Here is a 27,857-nt window from a genome sequence, read left to right on the forward strand (position 1 = left end):
ACCACGCTTCAAAAAATGAGGCAACTTTACGTTAAGTTTTAGTATGTAAATTTCAACAAATATGTGTGGTTCAATGTCTATGCAGAAAGAATCATTCATTTTGTTTCAAATAAGCCAAGAAGAATTAAAATTGAATGAAAGATGAGAAAGATATCAACAAATCACTTTTCCATGTTTTACGATAGTGACCCCAAACTTTTGGCCGATACATCATATTGAGGGGTGACCCCAAACTTTTGGTCGATGACATCAAGGAATAATTTACTTAATAACTTTTTTTCTAGAATTTTTAGCTAAGTTCTGTAAAAAGCAGTTGAAAGCTAATAGAAAATGGGTGATATTACCGCACTCATCTTAAAATTTGGTCGACCCAATTTCCAGCGACAGTGCCGTAAGTTTATATTTATTTTTTAGAAAATTTGGCAACTTTGGGTTAAGTTTACATACAATTTTTTTTGTAAAAGTTTCTTTTAAATCATGTTCAAAGTTTCTTTGACTTATTATCTTTTGAATGAAACCTAAGGTTTTGAAATCGGACGCAAATTGGCGGAGATATGGGCCTAAAAAAATGACATGTTTTTGAGGGGGTGACCCCAAACTTTTGAACGGGAGTGTATATCCTAATTTAGTTTATTTTCTTATCGAAAGTTTAAAAAATGTCATTTAAACTATGGAAACTTTATGAATTAAGCTCGCCAGATTCATTGGGCTTGAATAGAAGCTTCCGTCCATATGTACAGAACAGTAACTCAGCATCAAGCCGTATTAAGGACGCTTTGTTGACGTTTACATTCACAATAAATGTTAGTTGGGTCCATGTTTCGGAAGTAGCTCTCTCCAACAAACTTTTTTAGCGCTATAAACTTCAGTCATTTGCATCTTGCTGTATAACAGCTGAATTCAAGAAATGAACGCTGAATAAAAATGAAGCTAGTCAAAAATAAACCATAAGCTAATACACAGCTGCAATACAAAAAACCATACAACTACCCAGTTCAGTTTTCTAAAATCAATCACTTGTCAGCTAAAAGCTGTATTGGTTTTTCAACGTGGCTTGTCGGATGTAAACATTGTAGCCAAAACAAACTGTAAGCGGGATATACAGGGTGTTAGGTTCATGAGTGCAAAATTTTTAAAGGGTGATAGGAAAAAAAATGTTCTACGCATATGGTCAAATCTCAACCGTTACGTAGTTATTGAACTCCCCATGTTTTTGACGCTTATAGCCTTAACTGGCTATAACTTTAACATGGTCAAACTTATCGCAGTTTTTTTTTTATCCTTATTCGAAAGATTATTGAATTTTATATCAATTGGCATCTTTGAATCGATTGGTTTAGTTAAATAACTAAGTTTTCCAGAGCAAAATAGCTAAAAATTGTGTGTTTTAATTTGTTTATGTCAATTATCTTTGAAACATGCGTAATAAATTAAAAAAAAATTCTTTGGTAAAGTTGTTGCCCCTGTTCCTCTCTACAATTCGTTCTTTGACGTCAAACTTCTAACTCTAATCGTTTTCTTGCCATTTTGATTTAAATGTGCGGCATAGTGCGCAAAAAAGTGCTTACCATGACGATTGCAAATTTATGATCTGATATGCGACCTTTAATTCGAAATTGCAAGAAAACGATAAGAGATAGAAGTTTGATGTCAAAGAACGAATTCTAGAGTGGGACAGGGGCCACAACTTTGCCGAAGAGAGAATTTTAAATTATTACGCATTTTTCGAAGATAGGGTCTTGTACCATTTGGGCAGGTGTACCTATTTTGGGCATTTGCTGCTATAACTAAGTCAATTTCAAACCGATTGATTTGAAATTCTGTATAGAGTTAGGCACGCACAGTATCTAACTCTGTACAAAAATTCAAATCCATCGGTTTGAAATTGACTTAGTTATAGCGGCAAGTGCCCAAAATAGGTACGCCTGCCCAAATGGTACAATACCCTAATTGTCAAAACCAAATTAAAACACACTACTTTTGAGCTACTTGCTTTAGAAAACTTAGTTATTTAACTGAACCAATCGATTCAAAGATGCCAATTGATAGAAAATTCAAGTAGTGATCTGAATCTATATTCGCCCTGCGGTATGTGCGGACATTGGTTATATCCGAGAAGAATTTACCGTCGATTAGAACGTGGTCGATTTGGTTTTCTGTTTGATGGTTGGGTGATCTCCAGGTGGCTTTGTGGATATCTTTGCGGGGAAAGAAGGTGCTTCGGACTACCATGCCGCGGGAGGCGCTGCAAAGTTTACGCATCGCTGTCCGTTATCATTCGATACGGCGTGCAGGTTGTTTCGCCCGTTTACCGATCTGTACATTTCCTGCCTTCCTACCTGCGCGTTCATGTCGCCGACAACGATTTTCACGTAATTCGTCATCCTGCGAAACCTAGTGACTTGCAATTCCATGTTCCAAGTTTCCAATCGTTTTCCAAAATACGTAATATTTTATTCACCTCAAAACTCACACCAATAAAAAATATTGAGTAACCGTGAATTGGAACCTTTATAAAACGTCAAGAAAGGAATCTTTTATCAAAAAGCAGGTACTGTGCAAAACTTTACGGAAGGACTCAAGCGTAAAGCTCGAGACGGCGGATATAATAAGTCAAATAAACAATGTCTTAATGTTAGATTAAAGTAAAAAACCCGATTTAATCCACCTATGGTGAACAGAACCCTTCTTACACTTATTAAAATTCTTGTTGTATTATTTGTATTTAACATATTTATTTTGCGTGATTGATCAAAAGTTCTAGAAAATGTTGTGAATTTGGCATCTAGTGGATTGGTTTCCAAAATAGCATCATGGATCATGGACTAAACTACCAGAAATGCCAGATACCTCTTAGAAACTTGTATGGAATGTTAAAAAAATAGCTTACATATTCTGGAATATTGTATCTTTTGTTAACTGCCAAAAGATCTTGAATCGATTAACAAATGGATAAGAAAATCAGCGAGATACACTTTGTCTAATATCTCTTAATCAGTCGAATAAATTAGCTCAGAAGTAGTTTAGTTGTATAACTCCTAAGTACTCTTCGAAAGATATCTCAATAACCAAATGTCCAATCGCAATAAAATTTCAGACCATTCTGCTAGGATGTTGTAGCTTCCATTTGGTGCTAAGAGAACTAAAATCGGTTGACAGACGGCTGAGATATTTATCAATATGCTATATGTCAAAAATCTCTCAAAAAGCTAACCTATATTACTTCCAAGCACTCTTCGAAAGATATCTCGGTAACCAAATGTCCGATCGTAATAAAATTCAATAGGGTTCTACTAGGATGTTGTAGCTTTCATTTGGAGCCAAGAGAATTTAAATCGGATGTCAGACGGATTACTTAGGGGTAGGCGGGGCAATATGGACACCCTAAGGTTTTTGCCAACTTTACCTGGCAAGATGTAAAAAAAAGTTTAGTTTTTTGATAAATGTATCCTTTTAAAGTCTATTTAGCATCTATTGCATAAGAATGCTCACGAAGAAAAATGATTTATCCACTTCAAAAAATGGTTTAAAAAATGTTAGTTTTTCATGACCGTCTTCAAGCATACGGGGCAGAATGGACACCCCCATGGGGCAATATGGTCACCATGAGACTTTTACGAATTTCGTACATTATTTACACTTATAAAGTCATTTCATTACAAAACAACTATTATGGATGTCAAATACGCCGAAGTAGTTCATTTTTGTTCAGTTAATTTAAATTCAGGCTGTTTTGGATAAAGCTTCGTTTTTGTCAGCATGTACAGCTTTGCCTAGAACAACTATTTTCCTCTTCTGTCGTTTTTTGACCAATTTGTTTCACCCTATGTCTACTATAGTGAACATTTAACCGAAAATATACTGAAATCGAAGAATTTGGTTGGTTTGTGATTTAGGTTATATTTTTCCCTTGCCGCTTCTATCAAAAAGATGAGTGTCCATTTTGCCCCGGCAGCAGAAGATATTTCCAAACTTGATTTTTGATATAATAAAAAAGAAAATATAAACATGTTAAGCATGTAGATACAGCAAAACTACTTGCATGTGTTCTAGAAATATCAGGTTTTAATCGACCTGCAATAAATTAATCACTAAATCTTATTTTAGATGGTGTGAAAATTATAATTTCCATGCACAAAAAATGCAGGACGCAACGTTTTCGTGTAAAATCAAGTGTAATTTTAATTTCGAATGTTTATTTCCTGAAACTACGTTTTAGACAAATGGACTATATTCTCCATTCATTAAAAGTTCAAAAAAGTTCGCATATTTCAAAATATTCAGGGTGTCCATTTTGCCCCGGGTGTCCATAATGCCCCGCCTACCCCTATGTACACCGTGTCAAATAAGTTCTCATACAAAATCAAATTTAATTAATTTCACATCTGTTATTAGTATTTTCAAAGTAAATTTATTTATTGAAAGACCAACTAACATACACCAAATACAGCATATGTTTCGAAACTAACTGTCCTTCATCCTTCTCTGCTGATCGCTTATGTGTCGTAAGTCCATTTTGTACAAAATAAAACGTAAATTAAACAAAAATGTCCATTTACCTGTTTCAATGAGATTTGTTGTGTTAAAGAAGCATGGGTGCACCTTATCTGGTTGATTCACTCCATTCTCACTTATAAAACATGCTTGTATTCCTATTGTGGTGAATTTTGTCCAAAATTTACGTTTTATGATATTTATCTTTGATATAACGGTTATTTTCATGTAAATCAGCCCAAGTTGAGCAAATTTCTTACCATATCATCACTAAAAATTTATTGTTTTAGCCTTTGTATATCCATTTGGTACATAACTTGGGATACAAACTCAAAATTTATCCTTATAGACTCTATTTTGCTACCGTAGAATGAAAAAAAAATGTCGGATATTTTTCTTGCGTGCCGGAGAAAACGGATTTCAGAAAATGGTAGTGTACTGCTAGGCTTATAAAAACAAATAGAAAATAAAGTTATTCTAAACCGTATGCTATATTTAATCAGTATTATGTGGCCTTTCAATACATGTATTCATTTTGAAAATATGAATCACACATGCGAAATAAAATGATATTTTCTAAATGTGTGTTTTGTATGAGAACTTATTGGACACGGTGTAATTTCTTAGGGGTTTCCTCCTGAAATTAATTCGAAGATTATTCCTTGAATTCTTTCGGAGATTCCTCCTGAAATTTCTTCGGGGACTCCTGAAATTTCAACGGGAATTCCACCTGGAGATTCTTCGGAGATTTCTCTTGTATTTCCTTTGGAGTTTCCTCTTGAAAATCCTTCAGTGAATTTCTTCAGAGATTCTTCCTGGAATTTCACTGAATTCTTTCGGAGATTCCTCCTGAAATTTCTTCGGGAACTCCTCCTGAAGTTTCAACGGGAATTCCATCTGGAGATTTCTCTTGTATTTCCTTTGGAATTTCCTCTTGAAAATCCTTCAGTGAATTTCTGCAGAGATTCTTCCTGGAATTTCACCGGAGATCTCTCATGGAATTCCTTCTAAAAATCCTTCAGTGATTTCTCGCAGAAATCATTCAGGAATTTCTTCTGGAATTCTTTCGTGGATTCTTATTGAAATTGTTTCGGTGATTCCTCCTAGAATTCCTTCAGTAATTTCTCCTTAAAACTCCTTCAGAGATTCTTCTGGATATATTTCGTTGATTCATCCTAAAGTAATCCTTTTTGGATTTTTTCTCGAAATCCCTCGAAAATTTCCACTGGAATAGGACACGATCGGTGAAATATTAAAATTGAAGTAATGAGCTGAATTTGTGTATGGTGAATTTCTGCAATGAAATGGTTCAAAAAGCGTGGGTATTATGATTCCTTGCCTAACTTGATGCTGTTTGAGCAAAACTTTGGGTAGTTGCAAGAAATGGAGAAAACAACAACAGGGTTCTCTGTATTTCTCCTGTATTTTGTTTAAGGACAAGGTATTTGGTGTACATAGCTCAAAATTTCTAGAGCACCGTTTTTTAGAACCGTCGAACGGATTTGGATTAAAATGCATCAAGCTGTTGACAACAACTGAAAAATTAGCGTGATGCATTTTCATCCAAATCCGTTCAACGGTTCTAAAAAACGGTGCTCTAGAAATTTTGAGCTATGTACTCCAAATACCTTGTCCTTAAAGGTTCTTCCTAGAATTCTTTCGAACATTCTTTAAGGATTCTTTCTGGACTTCCTTCGAGGATTCCTCTTAAAATTCCTCCGAGGATTCCTCCTGATATTCCGTCGGGAATTCCTTTGTGATGTCCTCATGGAATTCCTTTGTTGATTTCTTTTCAAATATCTTCGGATAATCATACTAGAATTCATTCTGGTTTTCCTCCTGGTATTCCTTCGAGAATTTGTCCTGGAATCCTATCTGAGATTCCTCTTGGAATTCCTTCGGAGATTCTTCGGTGGTTTGTCTGTGGGGTTCTTCGGGGATTTTTCCTGACATTCCGTCGGAGATTCCTTCTGGAATTCCTTCGTGGATCCCGTATGAAATTCCTCCGAGGATTCTACCTAGAATTCCTTCTTCCTGCTGGAATTCCTTCGGGGTTTCCTTTTGGATTTTTTTTTGGAGGATTCTTCGTGGAATTCTTTCACCAATTCCTCCTAGAATTCTCTCAGGAATATCTCCGGGAGTTCCTTAAGAGATTTCCCAACTAACATTTATTGTGTATGTAAACGTCCACATAGCGTCCTCAATACGGCTTGATGCTGAGTTACTGTGTTGTACATATGAACGGAAGCTTCTATGCAAGCCCTATACCAATGAATCTGGCGAACTTAATCCATATGTATATGCTGTGCGAGCAGCTTCTATGGCACTAAGTCATAGCTCTTTTCTCGGCTCCTATGTAACCACTAATTGAATAACATCTTGAAAAGGCGCTTTTCAGCCTTTTCACAGTTGTTTTATAATATTTATACGACATCCCCAAATTATTCGATTAAATATAATTAGGTTATGGATACCGTGACACAATACATGTGGAATTGGAATTTCCGATTTTAAAATTGAATAATTAAAGTACTTGCCGCTACTGAGAATCAAACTCCCGATCTCCGTATTCACTGATCCCGATGATGTCCTCGCTGCCGCACTGTTATATATAAAAAGCATAGAAAATAGCCTGTTTTGTTTTACTCCAGACAAGGCTTTATAATTGTGTCACATAAAACCTTACCCAACTTCATCTTGCTGCAAAATCTTGTGAAACGTCAAACGCAGTCATGTTTACATTGAACAAGCTGTATGGTTGCGCCAACAGGTTCTTCGTCGCAGCTTCTAGCTGAAAGAGTGTTCTTTAAACAGCTACGAAGCGCTTCTGTTTTGTGTATTTGGCAACATAACAAAACGTACTGTATAAAAGCAGCTGTTTTATTGGTTGGGACTCTTATTCGATTTGCATCTTCCGGCAAATCTTCTGGTGTTGTATTAAAGCAACCCAAATAATTTCACAGCAAAGAGATGGATAGCTGTAAAGTATTTGTGTAGTAGCTATATATCCCGCTTAAAGTTTGTTTTGACAATAATGTTTACATCCGACAAGCCGTGTTGGTATACCAACAGTTTCTTTATTACCTACAGCTTCTTGTTATAATGATATTGCATAACAGCCATTAAAGCGCCGCTGGTTTGTGGATTTGTCAGTATTACTGTATAGTAGCAGTTGCTCAATTAGTGGTGACTCCTAATCGATTTATTCAAGTTTTCACATCATCCGGGAAATCTCCCGGAGTTTAAATAGAGTGCAGTAAAGGCAGCCCTAGTAACAAATGATTGATTTCAGAAAACCAAGTTTGGTAGTTGTATGGTGCTTGTTTTGCAGTCATGTATTAGCTTATGGTTTATATTTGACTAACTTCTCTTTTATTCAGCGTTGACTGCTTCAATTCTATTGTTACCCAACAGAAAGCAAATGACTGAAGCTTATAGCGCTGAAAATGTTAGTTAGGTTCTCCAGAATACTTTTCGTTGATTCCTCCTAGAAATCCTATGGGGACTCTTTTCCAAATTCCCTTGAAAATTCCCACTGTAATTATGTTGAGCATTCCTGGCTGTAATTTATTCGGAGATTTCTTCTGGAACTCCTTTGGGAATTCCTGCTGTAATACCTTGGAATTTCTGCTTCAATTCATTTGGGGATTCTTCCCGGAATCTTTCGGGGATTCTTGCTGAAGTTCTTTCTGAAATTCCTCAAAAACTTCAATCAAGGTTTTTCAGAACTATCTGTAGATATCTCTCTAAAAGAGAGATTCTAGATCCACCAGATTCCTGCAGAAATTCCTTCAGGGTCTCATACAGCAATTCCTGCAGAGATTAGTCCTGTATTTTCTTCATGGGTTCCTCCGGGAGTTTCTTTTAGGCTCCTCCTGGCAGTCTTGTAAAAATTCGACACTTTTCACTACCTTCGATTCGTTACACACAACACGAGTGGTAGAACGAAGTTCAATAAAATTAAGGAAGCGTCAAATCAATGTCGTTTGACACGATGGCATTTGTCTAATCCTAGCTTTTCGCTTAAATTTTCATTAAATTCCGATTATGAATGTTAGTATTGGTTTATTATTGCATGTTGCATTGAATACGAAACACATTTGGCCAACACAGCTCTCATTATGAAAGAAGACCGGAATAACAAAAGCTGAACCGTCTCCAGAAGACGCTATCGTGGTGAAGTGCATTCGTTTGACATTTTTGTTTCGTACTGTAGTTTGATTGCTTGTGTGGCGAATGTCGGAGACAAAGGAGGCCGAATATCGACGAAAAGGTTCAAATGACTGTGATCTCTACCAAGACTGCTCCTGGAATTCCTTCTTAGATTCCTCTCTGAAATCATTCGGGGATTCCTTAGTTTAAATCGTGTGTCATTATCTTTAAATTTGGTAGCTTTTGAAGGTTCTAAGAGAACAGAACGTAACGAAATTTATATTTTATTGCCCTTCATTTGCAATGGAGTAATGCATTATGCACTACACTAAGGATACTGGTAATGTCACAATAGGTCTGATAACTGGTCGCAGTGACAGACCCGAAAAGAAATAAAAAAGGTATTCATTCAATCGTAATAATTTATGTCATCAATGGTCTTGAAAAAGGATTGATTCTTTCTATTATCTACACACATCAATTTGAAGGAAAGTTGATTACTGTTTTATTCCTTATACCCAAACAAACTTAGCAACAACTAGGGTTATACAACGCCCGATTTCCATAAAAGCAGAACCTACTAATTATCCTCCGGATCGGAATTTTCGGCGAAAACGGCTGTACTGGTGCCGACCTTGCGTGGATCAAAAGTATCCTCGAAGCACTTGCGGAACACGTGCCGCATCCGTTCCTCTTTTCGCTTGCGCTCGGCAATCACTTCCGGTGATTCCGGAACACTCTCGGGAATGTTAATCGCCAGCCGGGAGGATGTTGACGCCGCCAGAGGCTGAGCTGCTCCCGCCGCTGCTCCGGTGAACAGTGCTTCCGAACGAAGCTGCGATAAGTTCGGTCTTTTAGCGTTAGGTTTGCCCTGGGAATCGACCCTGCGCTTGCTGGAGGCCGGAATTTGCACACCTTGTTGGCTCTCGGAATTGGGATCGTTGGAATTGCCGGCGAATACTATGTCGTACGATTCCGGGTCGTCTTCGGTCCGGAGGGGCGGATTGTTCGGTAGTGGAACGGCTGGTGGGTGCAGACCAAAGGCCACCGAGGAGGACGTCGAAAGAGTGTTCAACCCGTCTAGGAACGTTTCTCGGTTGGGTTTGTCGGAAGTCATCCGGGATGGTACCTCGCTGCGTCTTGCCTGGGGAGTTTGCTGGAGCGCGACCGGGGCCAATTCTGAGTCGTGACGAGTGTCGTCGCCTCGTAGGCAGCTGTTTCTCGATTCCGAGTCGGGCATTTGCGTTCGATCGCTGTCCTGTCGGGAAAAATCATAGAATAAGTATTAGAAGCGAATTTTTATCCTATACTGGTGGAGGCCACTCTATTAAACCTTCCATCCATCCATTCCAAATACATCACGTTGGGAACAGCTCGCTGACGTAGTGTACGGTTTGGGTAAAAAATTACCCTAATGCACAAGGAGGATTAATAATAGTTGTGGAAATGGTCAACAATCATTTTGTTTTTTTATTACTCTTCATAAGACAAAAGTTTCAATTGAGCGGCCACGCCTCCCCGAGTACAACCAACTCACCTGAGTGATAGACGTCCGACAGGTATCGATCCGTTCGCTGTCTGCCTTTCTCGTGGGAGTCGCTTTGTTCTGTCCCAGTTGATCGTCCAGCTTTCGATTCGCCCGCTGCACGCTTCGATTCTGCTTCTCCAGCCGGGGTCTCATCGTGCCCATTATGAACCGAATCTGCAGGACGTCGTCCTTCTTCATCCGGATCATCAGGGGTCCCCCGGCCTGGTCAAAGTTCATTTCCACCGTCATGTGATTCTGCTCGGCATAGTTGGCCATAGCTTTGAATTCCTTGTAGCAGAACGTTATACTGGAAGGGGACTCCAAATCGTACAACTTGAAGGCAGTGCTTTCGATCGATAGGGATGACCTCATCGTGGTCCGATCCCTACTGGTATTCTCAATATAATTAGACACTACAGTTTCATCACTTTTCACATCGAAAGTAACTTCCTTAACATTCCTATGGAAGTGCATCAGAACTTTGTTGAACACCTTGTGGTCCCCCACCACCTTATTAGCGAAGCTTTCCGGCAATCGCAGCGAATTGATGTGCTCATGTTCCAGCAGCGGAATAATATGAGTCTTCAAGATATCCGATTTACACTGAAACTGAAAGACAATCTTCTTCCGGTTTACCTGTATCCAGATCTTGCAGATCTGAATCGTCCCCAGCCGCTTGAATATCTTCAACATCGGTTTGATCGACACCTTGCAGTTGTTCTCCTCGAAGCGGTCGTTTGCTCCCTGGCGGAAGCTAATAAAATACTTCAATCCAAAGTTGGTCACCACGTAAGCGGTGTTTATTGAATTGAGGGCCTTCAGCGACAGCCCCGTTGGCAGTGCCTCCAAATACAACTCCGTTCCGATTTTGGAGAAGAAATTCACCGTTCGGGCGAGGACTGTAGATGAAACCGTCGTCGTGACAGAAAATCATGCAATTAAGGTTAGAAATGGCAGCGTAATCGAAACGCTAACAACGGTACTTACTTTTCATATTCCTCCCGGTGATGATGCAGTTCATTTTGATACGTTAAATTGTGTATTTTCAGGGAAATTTCTATACAAATTTGGAAAAATCAACAACAACCGGTGTGAGTAAACATCTTTCGTGTTGTCACTTGTGCATTTTGACAGATGATACGGCGCCGAGACGGGCGCCGGGCGAATTCCCGCGGTTGGTTTTTGCGTGCTTGGTTGTCTTGTTTCTCACTTCGCCGTTTGTCTCGTGTGCTCAGTAGAACAGTGGACTGATGTAGTGTTGTCGTGTTTAACATCAAAATGGTTAGCATCATTTTGGCTCGATTTTTGAACTTTCGATCGAACTTTCAAATTGATAATAGCGCATTTCAATTTTAGTTCACCACTGGGACTATCGCACGAGTTTTCAAGAGTGCGAAAACGTAAATAAAAGTGCGCGATTGCAACAAATCAAGTCGGTGTGTTTTAAGCACTTATATATTGCTCGTGCAGTTGAAAATCGGAAATTCTGGAGCAACATTTGAAAAGGGCCCAAGAGGTCTTGTGTCTTTTTTTCTAAAACGCTTCGGAGGGCATAACAGCAGCCCGCCCACGCAAATGAACAACGTTATCCGAAGATCGATGTTTGCTCTATCTGATAACGGTCTTAGTTTTTGTGAATAAGCTGAGAAGGGCTCAGGAGCGACGTGTGAAGTCATTGTTTACCAATGCTTGTATCAACTGGATTTGATGCAATCGCGGACTTTTATTAACGTTTTCGCACTTATGAAGACTGTATGCGCAGTCCAGTGGTGAACTAAAAAATTTATTAATTATTCATTGCTCTGTTGGACTTGAACCAATCTTGATGAAATGTTCAAATTTTGTTGTTTCAAAAACATAGGAAACGAAACCAGAAATCCAGATGATTCTGGAATTATTTCGGATTCCCTTGGGGAACGTTTCTCTATGAAACTATTTTGAAAGATTGTGAATAATGGAATCTTGTCGAAATGGGGCACGTTCGGTGTAGTACTAGATTTGTAGTAATGAGCTGAATTTTAGTATGGTGAGAAGGTCAGTTCTCTGTTTCTGCAATGAAATGGTACAAAAAGCGTGGGTATTATGATTCCTTGCCTAATTTGATGCTGTTTGAGCAAAACTTTGGATAACTATATTGTTTATGTTGCAAGAAATGGAGAAAACAACAACACTGTTGCCCAAAGTTTTGCTCAAACAGCATCAAATTAGGCAGGGAATCATAATACCCACGCTTTTTGTATCATTTCACTGCAGAAACGGAGAATTGACCTTCTCACCATACTAAAATTCAGCTCATTACTACAAATCTAGTACTTCACCGATCTGTCCTATTGATACAGGTATGTTCCGTTTTTGTCACTATTCGATTTCGTCAACATTTCATTCCGTTTTTATCAACACTAAAGTTTTTGTCAAATTTGTTCCCTCGAAAACGACTTATTTATAGTTTAACATTAATCTTGAAGCAATGCATCCATGAATGAATTTGAAGCAACCAACAATGATAACATGGAAGACGTATTCAGTAATAAATTTTGAAAACGACGTATAATCAATGGTGTAGCATTGATTATACGTCGTTTTCAAAATTTGTTACTGTATTCGCCACAGTAGCTTTCAACACATTTCAAATTTAGCTGTAAATAATGTTAATTCTCGCTTTCTCTCACGCACAATTTTACTTCTTATTTGAACATGAGAAAAACTAAACTAATAGTCCAATAGAAAAATTAAACCGAGCCAATTTAATTTAAGAATATCTGACTGGAGGTGGTAGGACTTAACACGTGAATATCAATATCATCATCAACAATTTTGTCTTTTTGTAAAATAGCTCAATCATTTACCAAGTGCAACATAAGTAACTACACACCAAATTTTGTTTACTGGTATTCAGCAAACTTTGCTGATTTTTTTTGTGCTGATTTCATTCAGCAATGCGAATTTACTGAATATCAGCAATTATTTTTCAACTTGCTGAACCATCCAGCAATTTTGACAGTTGATCAGCAACGTTGTGCTGAAATTCAGCAAAAAAATTGCTGAAATTCAGCAATTTATTTTGCTGATTTTTTTTGTGCTGGAAGCGTTTCAAAAAATTTGGTGTGTAATCATTATAGATCAATAATGGATGGGATGTGCATATAAAACCATCAAAGGACTCTGGATAATCAAACATTTTTTCTATTTCATTAGCTTATTGTGTTAAAGCACTTTAATTGGGGTTTCCTTCCGGAGATTGCTCCAAGATGTACATCTGGGTATTCCTCCAAGAACTTCCTTCTGAAGATCCTTTTTTTTCTCCTCCTTCTTTACGGCTCTACGTTCCAACTGGAACTTGGCCCGCCTCTTCGAGTGTTATTCGAGGAATTCAACAGTTTAAGGCTTTATTTGCCTGTTATTGCCTGAATTTTTACACTACAATCTTTTTACTAGACTTTTCTTTAGGTGAAATAAATTTCACGCGATTTTTTACACGATTTTCTTGGAATTACGCGATGTGCTGAATTCTTCTCTTTTGGTCGCTATTTCTTACCGACGGGACTCAAATTTCTACCAGAGATCTCTCTTGTCACCCTTCATTCCTCTTGTTTTCTTCAGTAATTCCTACTAGCGATTCTACCTTGTATTGCTACAGATTCCTTAATGTATTTCTTCTGAGAAATCGTCAGGAAGTAATTCAGAAGTTCCTTTAGGTGAATTAAAAGTTAAGTCTTTCAGAAATAAGTTTCTCTAAGAAAGAGGAGTCTAGGATCTTGGAAAAAGATCTGGGAATTTTTTCAGCAACTCCTGAAGGATTCCCAGAAGAAACTAAGGATTCCCAAAAATCCTAAAGAGATCCCATCAATTCTGAAAATATCTCTCGAGGAATAATTGGATGATTTCTTAAAAGAACTTATTCAGGATTTCTAGAAGGAATTTCTCAAGGATTCCCACAAGGAACTTTTAGAGGATTTGAAGAAAGAATGCCTGGAAGATTACTAGACTAAACTTCTGGGAGATTTCCAGTAAACGCAGTAAGAAATCGGGAAGAATTATTATTACTATATTATCTTTATTAACGAGATTTTCAGCCCAAGGCTAGTTCATCTAGTAATCATGGGGAAATAACAAAGATGAAAGATAGAATCCTCATGGAAAATCTCTTGGAAGTATTCATAATAAAAGTTCCAGTAGGTGTTTCTACTGCGCATTAATACCAAAACAAAGTCCTGCAGGAATCCTTCAAAGAAATTTTTGGATGGAGGACATTCTAGGGAAAAATATCATAAGAAACTCTTTAAAGAATCCAAGAACACTGTTGAAGGAATTTCAGAAAGAAATTCTGGAGGAACCCTAGAAAGAACCCATGGAGATATATCAGAAAAAATTTCTGGAGGAATTTCAGAAAGTAATGTTGAAAGCGTTCCCGTAAAAAAATTTGAAGAAACGGAGAAACTCTATACAGATCGGGCTCGATTATACGGAGCCGGGATCTGATGCTTTTCAAACACATATCTGAGGCACGGAATACTCTAACAAGCTGCAATTTGGACAATTTGTCAAGCTAACATGGATAACTAATCAGCCAAAATTTCAGCTTACAGCATTCCGTTTGCGAGATATATTTTTGGGAAGCGCCAAAACCCGACTTCGGATAACAGTCCAATCTGTATTCCAAAAGTAAAATCTTGGTAAATCTCCAAAGCAACTCTTGGATGAATAGGGCAGATCGGTGAAGTACTAGATTTGTAGTAATGAGCTGAATTTTAGTATGGTGAGAAGGTCAATTCTCCGTTTCTGCAATAAAATGGTGCAAAAAGCGTGGGTATTATGATTCCATGCCTAATTTGATGCTGTTTGAGCAAAACTTTGGGCAACAGTGTTGTTGTTTTCTCCATTTCTTGCAACATAAACAACATAGTTATCCAAAGTTTTGCTCAAACAGCATCAAATTAGGCAAGGCATCATAATACCTACGCTTTTTGCACCATTTCATTGCAGAAATGGAGAATTGACCTTCTCACCATACAAAAATTCAGCTCATTACTACAAATCTAGTACTACACCGAACGTGCCCCATTTCAGCAGGTTGTCTAGGTTAAATCCTAGATTTATTTTCTTAGCCCATCTTGTCTTGCACCTTGTGCATTAGGGCCATTCTAGTCCCAAACCGTACACTACGTCAGCGAGCTGTTCCCAACATAATGCATAAAAAAGGTTAATAAATTCCAATTCCTGGTGGAATATTTGAAGGGATCCCCAAAAGAAACTCCAGGAGAAATTTAAAAGGTTGATCCGAGCAGAAATTTCTGAAGAAATCATAAGTGGCAGAACCTTGTTTCTCTAATAATTCTTATCGAATTCCAGAATAAAAACACGTGGCATGATACAAGGTAACCTATAAGAATTCTGGAGGAACTTCTTGGGGAATCCAATATTCTGGAGAAGTTACAAGTGATTGCTTAGAAAAATTTCCTGGAGATTTCCTAAAAGTATCCTAGATGAAACATTTATAGGAATCTGAGAAGATGATACTCGTGGAGAAATGCTTTCCGAAAGGAAGTACACATATAAGTAAAAATGTGGTGAAAATCTCTTGTCGGCGTTTGAACTGCGCAACCAAGATGTGCTAAAACATCAAAAAACAATTAAACTTCATAGTAAACTGCATATTTTTACTTTTGGAATGTGTTCTACAGTGAAATTTCCAATTCATATTAAAATGTTGTAAAATATTTTGTCAAAAAAAATTATTCCGTTTTTGTTAACTGAAAATCGTGGACCGTGTTGATAAAAACGGAACATACCTGTACTAACAGTAAAATTTATGAGTATCTGGAGTTCCTCCGCATTTTCATAGGACCTCTGGAATGTCCCCGGGGAACCGGAGCAAAGGGACATCTACATTTTTATTTCAAAGCAGTTGCGACAGCTCTTTCTTCATGGTTTTCCGCGAGGTTTTCCGTAAACAGTGCACGTTCGGTGTAGTACTAGATTTGTAGTAATGAGCTGAATTTTAGTATGATTAGAAGGTCAATTCTCCGTTTCTGCAATGAAATGGTGCAAAATGCGTGGATATTATGATTCTTTGCCTTATTTGATGCTGTTTGAGCAAAACTGGATAACTATGTTGTTTATCTTCGTAATCAGTTTCGTACCTTTTAATTCGCCCTGTGTTGCTTATCCTTTGACAGATACGCGTATTTCGACTACCACTTGTAATCTTCCTCAGTGTCAGTTATCCAATTTTTCCCTTAGAAATTCTTTCTGGAATATCTCCGATAGTTTTTTCTAAGATTTCATCAGGAGTTCATTCTGAGATTCTTCAATGAGTTCCTTCTGGAATTCTTTCAGGACTTGTCCAAGAATAGAGCTGAATTTTTGTATGGTGAGAAGGTCAATTCTTCGTTTCTGCAAAGAAATGGTGCAAAAACCGTGGGTATTATGATTCCTTGCTTAATTTGATGCTGTTTGAGTAAAACTTTGGATAACTATGTTGTTTATGTTGCAAGAAATGGAGAAAACAACAACACTGTTGCCCAAAGTTTTGCTCAAACAGCATCAAATTAGGCAAGGAATCATAATACCCACGCTTTTTGCACCATTTCATTGTAGAAACGGAGAATTGACCTTCTCGCCATACTGAAATTCAGCTCATTACTACAAATCTAGTACTTCACCGATCTGTCCTATTGCTCCAGCAATTCCTTTTGGAATAGGACAGATCAGTGATGTACTAGATTTGTAGTAATGAGCTGAATTTTAGTATGGTGAGAAGGTCAATTCTCCGTTTTTTGCAATGAAATGGTGCAAAAAGCGTGGGTATTATGATTCCTTGCCTAATTTGATACTGTTTGGGCAACAGTGTTGTTATTTTCTTCGTTTCTTGCTACATAAACAACACAGTTATTCAAAGTTTTACTCAAACAGCATCAAATTAGGCAAGGAATCATAATGGGGGACGTTCGGTGTAGTACTAGATCTGTAGTAATGAGCTGAATTTTAGTATGGTGAGAAAGTCAATAGGATAGATCAGTGAAGTACTAGATTTGTAGTAATGAGCTGAATTTTAGTATGGTGAGAAGGTCAATTCTCCGTTTCTGCTATGAAATGGTACAAAAAGCGTGGGTATTATGATTCCTTGCCTAATTTGACGCTGTTTGAGCAAAACTTTGGGCAACAGTGTTGTTGTTTTCTCCATTTCTTGCAACATAAACAACGAAGTTATCCAATGCTTCGCTCAAACAGCATCAAATTAGGCAAGGAATCATAATACCCACGTTTTTTGCATCATTTCATTGCAGAAACGGAGAATTGACCTTCTCACCATACTAAAATTCAGCTCATTACTACAAATCTAGTACTTCACCGATCTTTCCTATAGGACTCCCAACAGCTCCAGCTAGGAATCCTTAAGGAATAGGACAGATCGGTGAAGTAATGAGCTGAAATTTAGTATGGTGAGAAGGTCAATAGGACAAATCGGTGAAGTACTAGATTTGTAGTAATGAGCTGAATTTTAGTATGGTGAGAAGGTCAATTCTCCGTTTCTGCAATGAAATGGTGCAAAAAGCGTGGGTATTATGATTCCTTGCCTAATTTGATGCTGTTTGAGCAAAACTTTGGGCAACAGTGTTGTTGTTTTCTTCATTTCTGGCAACATAAACAACATAGTTATCCAAAGTTTTGCTCAACCAGCATAAAATTAGGCAAGGAATCATAATACCCACGCTTTTTGCACCATTTCATTGCAGAAACGGAGAATTGACCTTCTCACCATACTAAAATTCAGCTCATTACTACAAATCTAGTACTACACCGAACGTGCCCCATAGGAAGCAATCAGTGACGTACTAGATTGAAAGTAGTGAGCTGGATTTTTGTATGATGAGATGATCAATAGGGTAGATCGGTGAAGTACTAGATTTGTAGTAATGAGCTGAATTTTAGTATGGTGAGAAGGTCAACTCTCCGTTTCTGCAATGAAATGGTGCAAATAGCGTGGGTATAGGACAGATCGATGAAGTACTAGATTTGTAGTAATGAGCTGAATTTTAGTATGGTGAGAAGATCAATTCTCCGTTTCTGCAATGAAATGGTGCAAAAAGCGTGGGTATTATGAATTCTTGCCTAATTTGATGCTGTTTGAGCAAAACTTTGGAAAACAGTGTAGATGTTTTCTCCATTTCATGCAACATAAACAACATAGTTATCCAAAGTTTTGCTCAAACAGCATAAAATTAGGCAAGGAATAATAATACCCACGCTTTTTGCACCATTTCATTGCAGAAACGGAGAATTGACCTTCTCACCATACTCAAATTCAGCTCATTACTACAAATCTAGTACCACACCGAACGTGCCCCATTATGATTCCTTGCCTAATTTGATGCTGTTTGAGCAAAACTTTGGGCAACAGTGTTGTTGTTCTCTCCATTTCTTGCAACATAAACAACATAGTTATCCAAAGTTTTGCTCAAACAGCATCAAATTAGGCAAGGAATCATAATACCCACGCTTTTTACACCATTTCTTTGCAGAAATGGAGAATTGACCTTCTCACCATACAAAAATTCAGCTCATTACTTCAAATCTAGTACTACACCGAACGTGCCCCATAGGAGGCAATCAGTAAAGTACTAGATTGAAAGTAGTGAGCTGGATTTTTGTATGGTGAGATGTTCAATTCTGCATTTCTGCAATGAAATGGTGCAAACTGCGTGGGTTATATGATTTCTTGGCTAATTTGGTGCTGTTTGAGCAAAAGTTTGGATAACTTTGTTGTTGTATTATTTATTTCATGCAACTTCAACAACACAGTTACCCAAACTTTTGCTCAAATAGCATCAAATTAGCCAAGAAATCATATAACCCACACTGATTGCCTCCTATTCTCCGTTTCTGCAATGAAATGGTGCAAACAGCGTGGGTTATATGATTTGTTGCCATACTAAAATTCAGCTCAATACTACAAATCTAGTACTACACCGAACGTACCCCATTCTTGCTGAAAATCCACCAGTTCTACTTTTTTTTTTAATCTTGCAGAAGTTCCTTCTGGAAGCCTACCCGGTGTTCCTTATATGAATCCTTCAGGATTTATTTCTCGAAATGCTCCACAAGTTACTGCTGATAATCCTCCAGGAGGTCTTATGGGAACCCTGCAGAAATTCCTTCTGGGAATCTTCAAAGACTTCTTTCTACAAATCCTTCAAGAGTTCCTTGTGGGAATCCTCCTGGGTTTCTTGCTAGGATTTTTTCCTCCAGGAGTTCCTTCTGGGAATCCTTTATGAGATCCTGGAGAAATGCCTTGATCGAATGTCTACATACCAGACTAAGCTCCTGTACTAATGTGTAAAGAAGCTGCTAAAGGATTTCCTGGAGATAGAAGGCATCAAATGTGGAATTGTTTCAACTGATCATCCAACAGTTGACTTAGTTTTTTTTTTTTCTTGAAACGTTAGCCTTTTTTTTGTCTGTATCATTTTTTTCTCTTCTTTCCCATTCCCAGGGAACACGCACTGAACTCACCGCTCTACAATGTTTCCAACCTGTCGCATCCCACGACGCCGATGGCGTCCGGTGGCAGTGGGCTACTGAACCACAGCAATCACCAACCCAACAATCTGAACTCGTCCACTTCGGCGGCGAACCTGAGCGGAGGCAGCAATAGCAGCCAACTGCTCAGCGGGGATGGTCCTCCCACGCCCACCCAGGAAATGGACCTGGTATTACCGGACCATCGGAAGAGTGAGTATTCTGGAGCGGCGAGTGTTCAGAGTTCGAACTATAATTTTGTAAATTCTATTTCCGCCATCTTCCAGTGGAAAGTACGAGCACGACCACGACAAGTGCCGTGAGCAGTCTGCAGGGAGTGATGACCTCGTCCCAAAGTGGCCGATCTCAAGGACCGAATCTAACGCCCAGCCTAGCGAAGTACTTCCGGGCCGATTTGATATCCCATGTGACGGGATGGCCGTCGGAAATACTGGAAAAGACGGTAAGTGTTGTACGCTCGTGGCCAATAATGCGCCGACAGCGACAGGCAATAGACTAACGCGTGCTAGCTGGCGGCATGTGCCGTGGTGTTCTTTCCCTTGCAGGTGCAGAAAATGTCGGAGGAGGCCCACATTCTCGGTGATCTACAATGCAGCAAAGTATCGGCAGATTTAAAATGTGCTAGGAGTGTAGTTAGAATAACGGAAATCACGGCGACGCTGCAAGAACAGAAGTAAGTATACGCTTACTTTACTTATTTTGGTTAAATATGGAGGGTTTGTGCTTATTGGTAGCTGGAAAGTGAGGATTTTCTACGAGGGTCTCAAATATTAGTGATTTAGGTTTGAGGCACAACGACATGGTGATTTGGGTATCGCTCTTTCCCCATCGACCAGTGCACAAAGTGATATGGGTTTCAAATCAACCACATCAGCATCAGCCAAAAATGGAGACGGGCCCTTCTTCGCAAACCCCAAAAGCCCAAAATTTTATTCCCACCTTTGGGTCGCCGGACAGTTGACAATCCTGATGCGTATTAAGTTATTGTTGATACATTTATTGCTGTGTTAGTGTGAATTTTTGCGATTTGCTGTATCGTGTAAGATTTCGCTGGAAGAAAACTTCATATAACTCAGCGAAGCAAGGAAAGTTTTCAATGAAAATGCGTTTGAGGGAACACAAAGCAGTGGTAGAGTCGAACAAACCGAACGCATCCGGGGTAGCGGTACATGCGGCGGCATTCAACCACAACATAAGTTTTAAAGATGGGAAGGTGATAAAACCAGTGAGGAATCGATGCTCATCACTAACACTAATGGACCATTAATGAACGAAGATGATTCTCCATCGCATCGTGTTTCTTCGACCTGGTGGAAAACAACAGTAAAAAATTATCTTCTCTGGACGAGTACGAACAACGTACGACAACACGTAACCAGGCGAACATTGTCCCTAAAATGGGCAACATCGCGCCTGAATCCGGTCGACAGAAAAGGTAAATTCGAAACCCTTTGACGATTGTAAGAATGATAAGTGTTTATGTCTTGTCTCGCGTCGCGTCTTGTGGACATCACAGTTGACACCTGGAGCAAAATAGTATGCTCAGTGACGTGAAACAGCTGCACTCGTATTTCGAGGAGAGAAATCTCGGTGACTCTTCATTTGATTTACACGGTGAGCCACTTCTTTAAGTCGAGCTGCGTCACGTCACTTCATTTGCAGAAAGAACACAAGAGGAGCAAGGGAACGCCAACGTTGCGATAGAGCGAGCAAAAATAAGAGAAGCCAAAGCCGTAGCCCGTCAGCGATATTTGATTCTCGAGAAGAAAGTGAAACGCTCATAAAGATGTGACACAATAACGTAGGCGAAGGCGAGAAACCCGTAAATACCGGCGTAGATACCTTACGTGCCTTTCTGGAATTAAGATAATTGCTTCAATTCTCGTGAAAAACGCATCTGGATAGTTGCTAACCGAACCGGCTGACCAGCTGAATCATTTGGCTCGAGCACCTTGGAAACCTTTTTTCAAGTGTCAGCTACAGTACTTAACCCGATTTTCTTTTTACGATCTAAGAAGTGATCAGTGCACAATGGTCCACGAACCAGATCTACGAGGAAAGATGCATTTAACGCCTTCAAATGAGTTTTTAGGCAAATATGGTCTTCTACAAAGTTGTCCCTAATAAGGCCCTCTTTAAAATGTGCATGAATTAATTAAAATTCGGTCAATTTTAAAGCTACATAAAAAGTGTCTTCAGCAAACTTGCTCAAAATTGATAGATCTGCAACTTTCCCGAAAAATGTATACAGTTATTCTTGCAAATAAAAAAGTTTGTTTACCGATTTCTTTGAAAATATGGACCACCATAATTCCCATGCACATTTTAAAGAGGGCCTTATTATTAGGGACAACTTTAGAAGACCATATTTGCCTAAAAACTCATTTGAAGGCGTTAAATGCGTCTTTCCTCGTAAATCTGGTTCGTGGACCACTGTGCAGTGTTGCCACATTTTTATTTGTACCAGAGGTTCAAAAATCTTTTTTAACTGTACCTTAAGTCTGTACCAAATTCATACCACATTCGACTTAGAATATACAAAAAAAAAAGGTATTAGTTGAGTGAGGATTCAACTATGAAAAACAGTTGATTTTGGTAAACTATGATCAATTTTTGAGCTTCGCAAACAAAAATATGATTATTATAAGTATGTGGAATTTGTATTTTATTATTTTTTTCCTCAATTCCAAAAAATCGGTACCGTTCTGTACCTTTTGCCGAAAATCTATAATCTGTACCGTACAGAATCTGTACCAAAAAGCCGAAAATAATCTGTACCTTTCCAGATTAATCTGTATCTGTGGCAACACTGGAAGTGATCCTTACATGATTGTTACAGCAGAAGTTTGTCTTTGGATACCTTGATTTTTAGATTTTGAACCTCGTTGGACTAAGAAATTAGCTTTAAAATAAACGAACTCCATCTGTTTCAAATAATTAACTATTATGTTTTTTTTTATTCCAGAATTATGTATCTACGACAACAAATTCGTAGACTAGAAGAGCTAAAATCGGAAAACTCTTTTATGTCTGATGATCTATAGCGCTATTAAATACAAAGTTAAATTTATATAAAAAATACAGAAAGCCCTACAAAAAAAAAACTAGAAATCATCCTTTCTTTTTAAAGGAGGAAACATTACACTACCTAACTGGGGATGCATGTTATACACTGCAATATTGAACCGATCGATACAAAGTTTAAAACATCAACAAGTACAGAAACAAAAGTAAACAAAAAGTCAAAGCTGAATCCCACATCATTGTATAAAGCTAGAGGAAAATTTTTAGAAACAATCCTGCTCTGAAATCCACGGAGTCGGCCGAATGCGACGAGAAGAAGAAAGCTGAATCATGCAAAACACATTCACACACTCATAATACGTCATAGCCGTTCCGCATACTCTAACTCACACACTCACATTAAATTGCGCAGAGATTCACTCGTACACACTTACAGCATAACCAACCGTTGGTAATTTCTAGGGATGACTGAAAATAGGAAGCAAATCGTACGAATCATCAAAGGATATGATTTTAAACTGTTATTATTATTATATTTATATGAAAGATAATGAAGAATAAAGTTTTTGTTCTTTATCCGTTTCAAAAATGCAACTAATCAGATGATAAAAACGCATCAGAACTTGTTTAATGTTTTCTATAATGTTGTAATGGGAAATATTGTACATCAAATAAAAAACAAATCATTCATTCACTGGCACAGAGTGATGGAAAGGCAAACATAGTAATAATCAGCCCCTGCATCTCCCTGTCTCCACAAAAAAAATGTGAAACAAACAAAAAGAACTGCATTCATGCCGGGAAGAGGACGTCGGCAATATCTCTACTACACTCTACTAGGGCCTCATGAATGAAAGAAGTTAATGAAGATGGATGTTGTCGCTCTTCCGCGAACTGTTTAGGTAAACACAAACAATGGAATAAACGATGAAGGATACATTCAACAAAATGGAAAACTGATTCACATTAGAAGCACTTTCTAGAGAAGAAAAAAAAGTAAAAATACAAAAATGCTAAAAAGTAGTCTAAATATTCATGTATATTTCATTACACTAAGTTATGATAAGAACAAAAAAGTAAAAGCGTAAAATCAATTAATAAAAAAAAACAACTTGACGAATGAAACAAACTAAAAACAACAGCAGAGCAAAACGTGTATGAAAGCAGATGAACCCATCAGTTTTTAAGCAGCGCTTGACGTGCGTTCAATCCGTCGTCGTTGGAGCAGATGCAATTTTCTTTCTACGAATAACCTTATTGAGGAAACTCTTGCATGCATATAACACACACACAGAACTAAACCAACCAAACTATCGGGAAATCAAAGTAATCTAACTTAACGAAATGTACTAAAAAATAGTAAATCACAACTCGAAACTAAACAACAGTGGACTGATAAAATAACCCGACTGACGAAACGACGACGAAAACATGCCAGACACGGACCGAACGGACAGGAAGCAGCAAAATTTTACACATCTGGATCCATCTCTTTGATATAAACAAAAGAAAACATGGAACATAAGTCATAGGGAAAAAATAGTAAAGTTTAGTAATATGAAATAATACAACAAAGTATATTTAAATCAAGTGAAAGCGAACGGATGATAACTCTTTTAGAGGTATATAGAGAACGACCCTGCACCCGCTTACCGCTGAAAGTTTCTGCAAATTGTACAAACAGCGTGGGTGTTATGCTTTCCTGCCTAATTTGATGCTGTTTAAGCAAAACTTTCGGTCACCATGTTGTTGTTTTCTCCATTCCTAACCTCTTGAACAACACAGTTGATCGTAACAGTGGGCGATAGCTACTTCCCAGACATTTGCAAGGAATCCCCGGAGGAATCCTTTAAGGGATTCCCGGAGGAATCCTTGAAGGAATTTCCGGAGAAATTCTTGAAGGAATTCCCGGAGGAATCCTTGAAGGAATTCCCGGAGGAATCCTTGAAGGAATTCCCGGAGGAATCCCTGAAGGAATTCCCGGAGGAATCCTTGAAGAAATTCCCGGAGGAATCCTTGAAGGAATTCCCGGAGGAATCCTTGAAGGAATTCCCGGAGGAATCCTTGAAGGAATTCCCGGAGGAATCCTTGAAGGAATTCCCGGAGGAATCCTTGAAGGAATTCCCGGAGGAATCCTTGAAGGAATTCCCGGAGGAATCCTTGAAGGAATTCCCGGAGGAATCCTTGAAGGAATTCCCGGAGGAATCCTTGAAGGAATTCCCGGAGGAATCCTTGAAGGAATTCCCGGAGGAATCCTTGAAGGAATTCCCGGAGGAATCCTTGAAGGAATTCCCGGAGGAATCCTTGAAGGAATTCCCGGAGGAATCCTTGAAGGAATTCCCGGAGGAATCCTTGAAGGAATTCCCGGAGGAATCCTTGAAGGAATTCCCGGAGGAATCCTTGAAGGAATTCCCGGAGGAATCCTTGAAGGAATTCCCGGAGGAATCCTTGAAGGAATTCCCGGAGGAATCCTTGAAGGAATTCCCGGAGGAATCCTTGAAGGAATTCCCGGAGGAATCCTTGAAGGAATTCCCGGAGGAATCCTTGAAGGAATTCCCGGAGGAATCCTTGAAGGAATTCCCGGAGGAATCCTTGAAGGAATTCCCGGAGGAATCCTTGAAGGAATTCCCGGAGGAATCCTTGAAGGAATTCCCGGAGGAATCCTTGAAGGAATTCCCGGAGGAATCCTTGAAGGAATTCCCGGAGGAATCCTTGAAGGAATTCCCGGAGGAATCCTTAAAGGAATTCCCGGAGGAATCCTTGAAGGAATTCCCGGAGGAATCCTTGAAGGAATTCAAGGAGGAATCCTTGAAGGAATTCCCGGAGGAATCCTTGAAGGAATTCTCGGAGGAATCCTTGAAAGAATTCCCGGAGGAATCCTTGAAAGAATTCCCGGAGGAATCCTTGAAGGAATTCCCGGAGGAATCCCTGAAGGAATTCCCGGAGGAATCCTTGGAGGAATTCCCGGAGGAATCCTTGAAGGAATTCCCGGAGGAATCCTTGAAGGAATTCCCGGAGGAATCCTTGAAGGAATTCCCGGAGGAATCCTTGAAGGTATTCCCGGAGGAATCCCTGAAGGAATTCCCGGAGGAATCCTTGAAGGAATTCCCGGAGGAATCCTTGAAGGAATTCCCGGAGGAATCCTTGAAGGAATTCCCGGAGGAATCCTTGAAGGAATTCCCGGAGGAATCCTTGAAAGAATTCCCGGAGGAATCCTTAAAGGAATTCCCGGAGGAATCCTTGAAGGTATTCCCGGAGGAATCCCTGAAGGAATTCCCGGAGGAAACCTTGAAGGAATTCCCGGAGGAATCCTTGAAGGAATTCCCGGAGGAATCCTTGAAGGAATTCCCGGAGGAATCCTTGAAGGAATTCCCGGAGGAATCCTTGAAGGAATTCCCGGAGGAATCCTTGAAGGAATTCCCGGAGGAATCCTTGAAGGAATTCCCGGAGGAATCCTTGAAGGAATTCCCGGAGGAATCCTTGAAGGAATTCCCGGAGGAATCCTTGAAGGAATTCCCGGAGGAATCCTTGAAGGAATTCCCGGAGGAATCCTTGAAGGAATTCCCGGAGGAATCCTTGAAGGAATTCCCGGAGGAATCCTTGAAGGAATTCCCGGAGGAATCCTTGAAGGAATTCCCGGAGGAATCCTTGAAGGAATTCCCGGAGGAATCCTTGAAGGAATTCCCGGAGGAATCCTTGAAGGAATTCCCGGAGGAATCCTTGAAGGAATTCCCGGAGGAATCCTTGAAGGAATTCCCGGAGGAATCCTTGAAGGAATTCCCGGAGGAATCCTTGAAAGAATTCCCGGAGGAATCCTTGAAAGAATTCCCGGAGGAATCCTTGAAGGAATTCCCGGAGGAATCCTTGAAGGTATTCCCGGAGGAATCCCTGAAGGAATTCCCGGAGGAATCCTTGAAGGAATTCCCGGAGGAATCCTTGAAGGAATTCCCGGAGGAATCCTTAAAGGAATTCCCGGAGGAATCCTTGAAGGTATTCCCGGAGGAATCCCTGAAGGAATTCCCGGAGGAATCCTTGAAGGAATTCCCGGAGGAATCCTTGAAGGAATTCCCGGAGGAATCCTTGAAGGAATTCCCGGAGGAATCCTTGAAGGAATTCCCGGAGGAATCCTTGAAAGAATTCCCGGAGGAATCCTTAAAGGAATTCCCGGAGGAATCCTTGAAGGTATTCCCGGAGGAATCCCTGAAGGAATTCCCGGAGGAATCCTTGAAGGAATTCCCGGAGGAATCCTTGAAGGAATTCCCGGAGGAATCCTTGAAGGAATTCCCGGAGGAATCCTTGAAGGAATTCCCGGAGGAATCCTTGAAGGAATTCCCGGAGGAATCCTTGAAGGAATTCCCGGAGGAATCCTTGAAGGAATTCCCGGAGGAATCCTTGAAGGAATTCCCGGAGGAATCCTTGAAGGAATTCCCGGAGGAATCCTTGAAGGAATTCCCGGAGGAATCCTTGAAGGAATTCCCGGAGGAATCCTTGAAGGAATTCCCGGAGGAATCCTTGAAGGAATTCCCGGAGGAATCCTTGAAGGAATTCCCGGAGGAATCCTTGAAGGAATTCCCGGAGGAATCCTTGAAGGAATTCCCGGAGGAATCCTTGAAGGAATTCCCGGAGGAATCCTTGAAGGAATTCCCGGAGGAATCCTTGAAGGAATTCCCGGAGGAATCCTTGAAGGAATTCCCGGAGGAATCCTTGAAGGAATTCCCGGAGGAATCCTTGAAGGAATTCCCGGAGGAATCCTTGAAGGAATTCCCGGAGGAATCCTTGAAGGAATTCCCGGAGGAATCCTTGAAGGAATTCCCGGAGGAATCCTTGAAGGAATTCCCGGAGGAATCCTTGAAGGAATTCCCGGAGGAAGCCTTGAAGGAATTCCCGGAGGAAGCCTTGAAGGAATTCCCGGAGGAATCCTTGAAGGAATCCTTGAAGGAATTCCCGGAGGAATCCTTGAAGGAATTCCCGGAGGAATCCTTGAAGGAATTCCCGGAGGAATCCTTGAAGGAATTCCCGGAGGAATCCTTGAAGGAATTCCCGGAGGAATCCTTGAAGGAATTCCCGGAGGAATCCTTGAAGGAATTCCCGGAGGAATCCTTGAAGGAATTCCCGGAGG

The 27,857-nt window shown here is 39.5% G+C and overlaps 2 protein-coding genes across 7 annotated transcripts in view; one reads left to right on the forward strand and one right to left on the reverse strand.

Moving 5' to 3' along the window:
• LOC109401243 (WW domain-containing adapter protein with coiled-coil homolog) overlaps nucleotides 1–24,328 on the forward strand; it is a 49,657-nt gene extending 25,329 nt beyond the window's left edge. For 3 of the 6 annotated variants that reach the window (XM_062842769.1, XM_062842768.1, XM_062842770.1), the window contains exons 8-11: nucleotides 19,668–19,906; nucleotides 19,981–20,156; nucleotides 20,224–20,387; nucleotides 22,680–24,328. In XM_062842769.1, the coding sequence (XP_062698753.1) occupies nucleotides 19,668–19,906; nucleotides 19,981–20,156; nucleotides 20,224–20,387; nucleotides 22,680–22,758 (658 nt within the window). In that variant the 3' untranslated portion in view covers nucleotides 22,759–24,328. The remainder of the gene's footprint in view (nucleotides 1–19,667; nucleotides 19,907–19,980; nucleotides 20,157–20,223; nucleotides 20,388–22,679) is intronic. The other 3 variants (XM_019673710.4, XM_019673711.4, XM_029865401.2) reach the window with 1 other exon arrangement.
• On the reverse strand, nucleotides 8,258–11,769 carry LOC115262714 (cell cycle checkpoint control protein RAD9A). Its single transcript, XM_029865402.2, has 3 exons — nucleotides 11,162–11,769; nucleotides 10,184–11,073; nucleotides 8,258–9,904 (listed from the first exon to the last, which is right to left on the reverse strand). Exons 1-3 carry the CDS (start codon nucleotides 11,193–11,195, stop codon nucleotides 9,227–9,229), a joined length of 1,602 nt encoding a protein of 533 aa, XP_029721262.2. The 5' UTR covers nucleotides 11,196–11,769; the 3' UTR covers nucleotides 8,258–9,226.
• Nucleotides 24,329–27,857: the final 3,529 nt, after the last annotated feature.

The sequence above is a fragment of the Aedes albopictus genome, chromosome 3, assembly GCF_035046485.1.
Source record: "Aedes albopictus strain Foshan chromosome 3, AalbF5, whole genome shotgun sequence".
Lineage (NCBI taxonomy): Eukaryota > Metazoa > Arthropoda > Insecta > Diptera > Culicidae > Aedes > Aedes albopictus.

Excerpts from the sequence above, each read along its gene's own strand:
- LOC115262714 (XM_029865402.2), bottom strand. The coding sequence starts at position 11,195 with ATGAACTGCATCATCACCGGGAGGAATATGAAAA. Across the intron at positions 11,074-11,161 it reads CACCGGGAGGAATATGAAAA|TCCTCGCCCGAACGGTGAAT; the intron begins GTAAGTACCGTT and ends TTTCATCTACAG. Across the intron at positions 9,905-10,183 it reads GTCGGACGTCTATCACTCAG|GACAGCGATCGAACGCAAAT; the intron begins GTGAGTTGGTTG and ends TTTTCCCGACAG.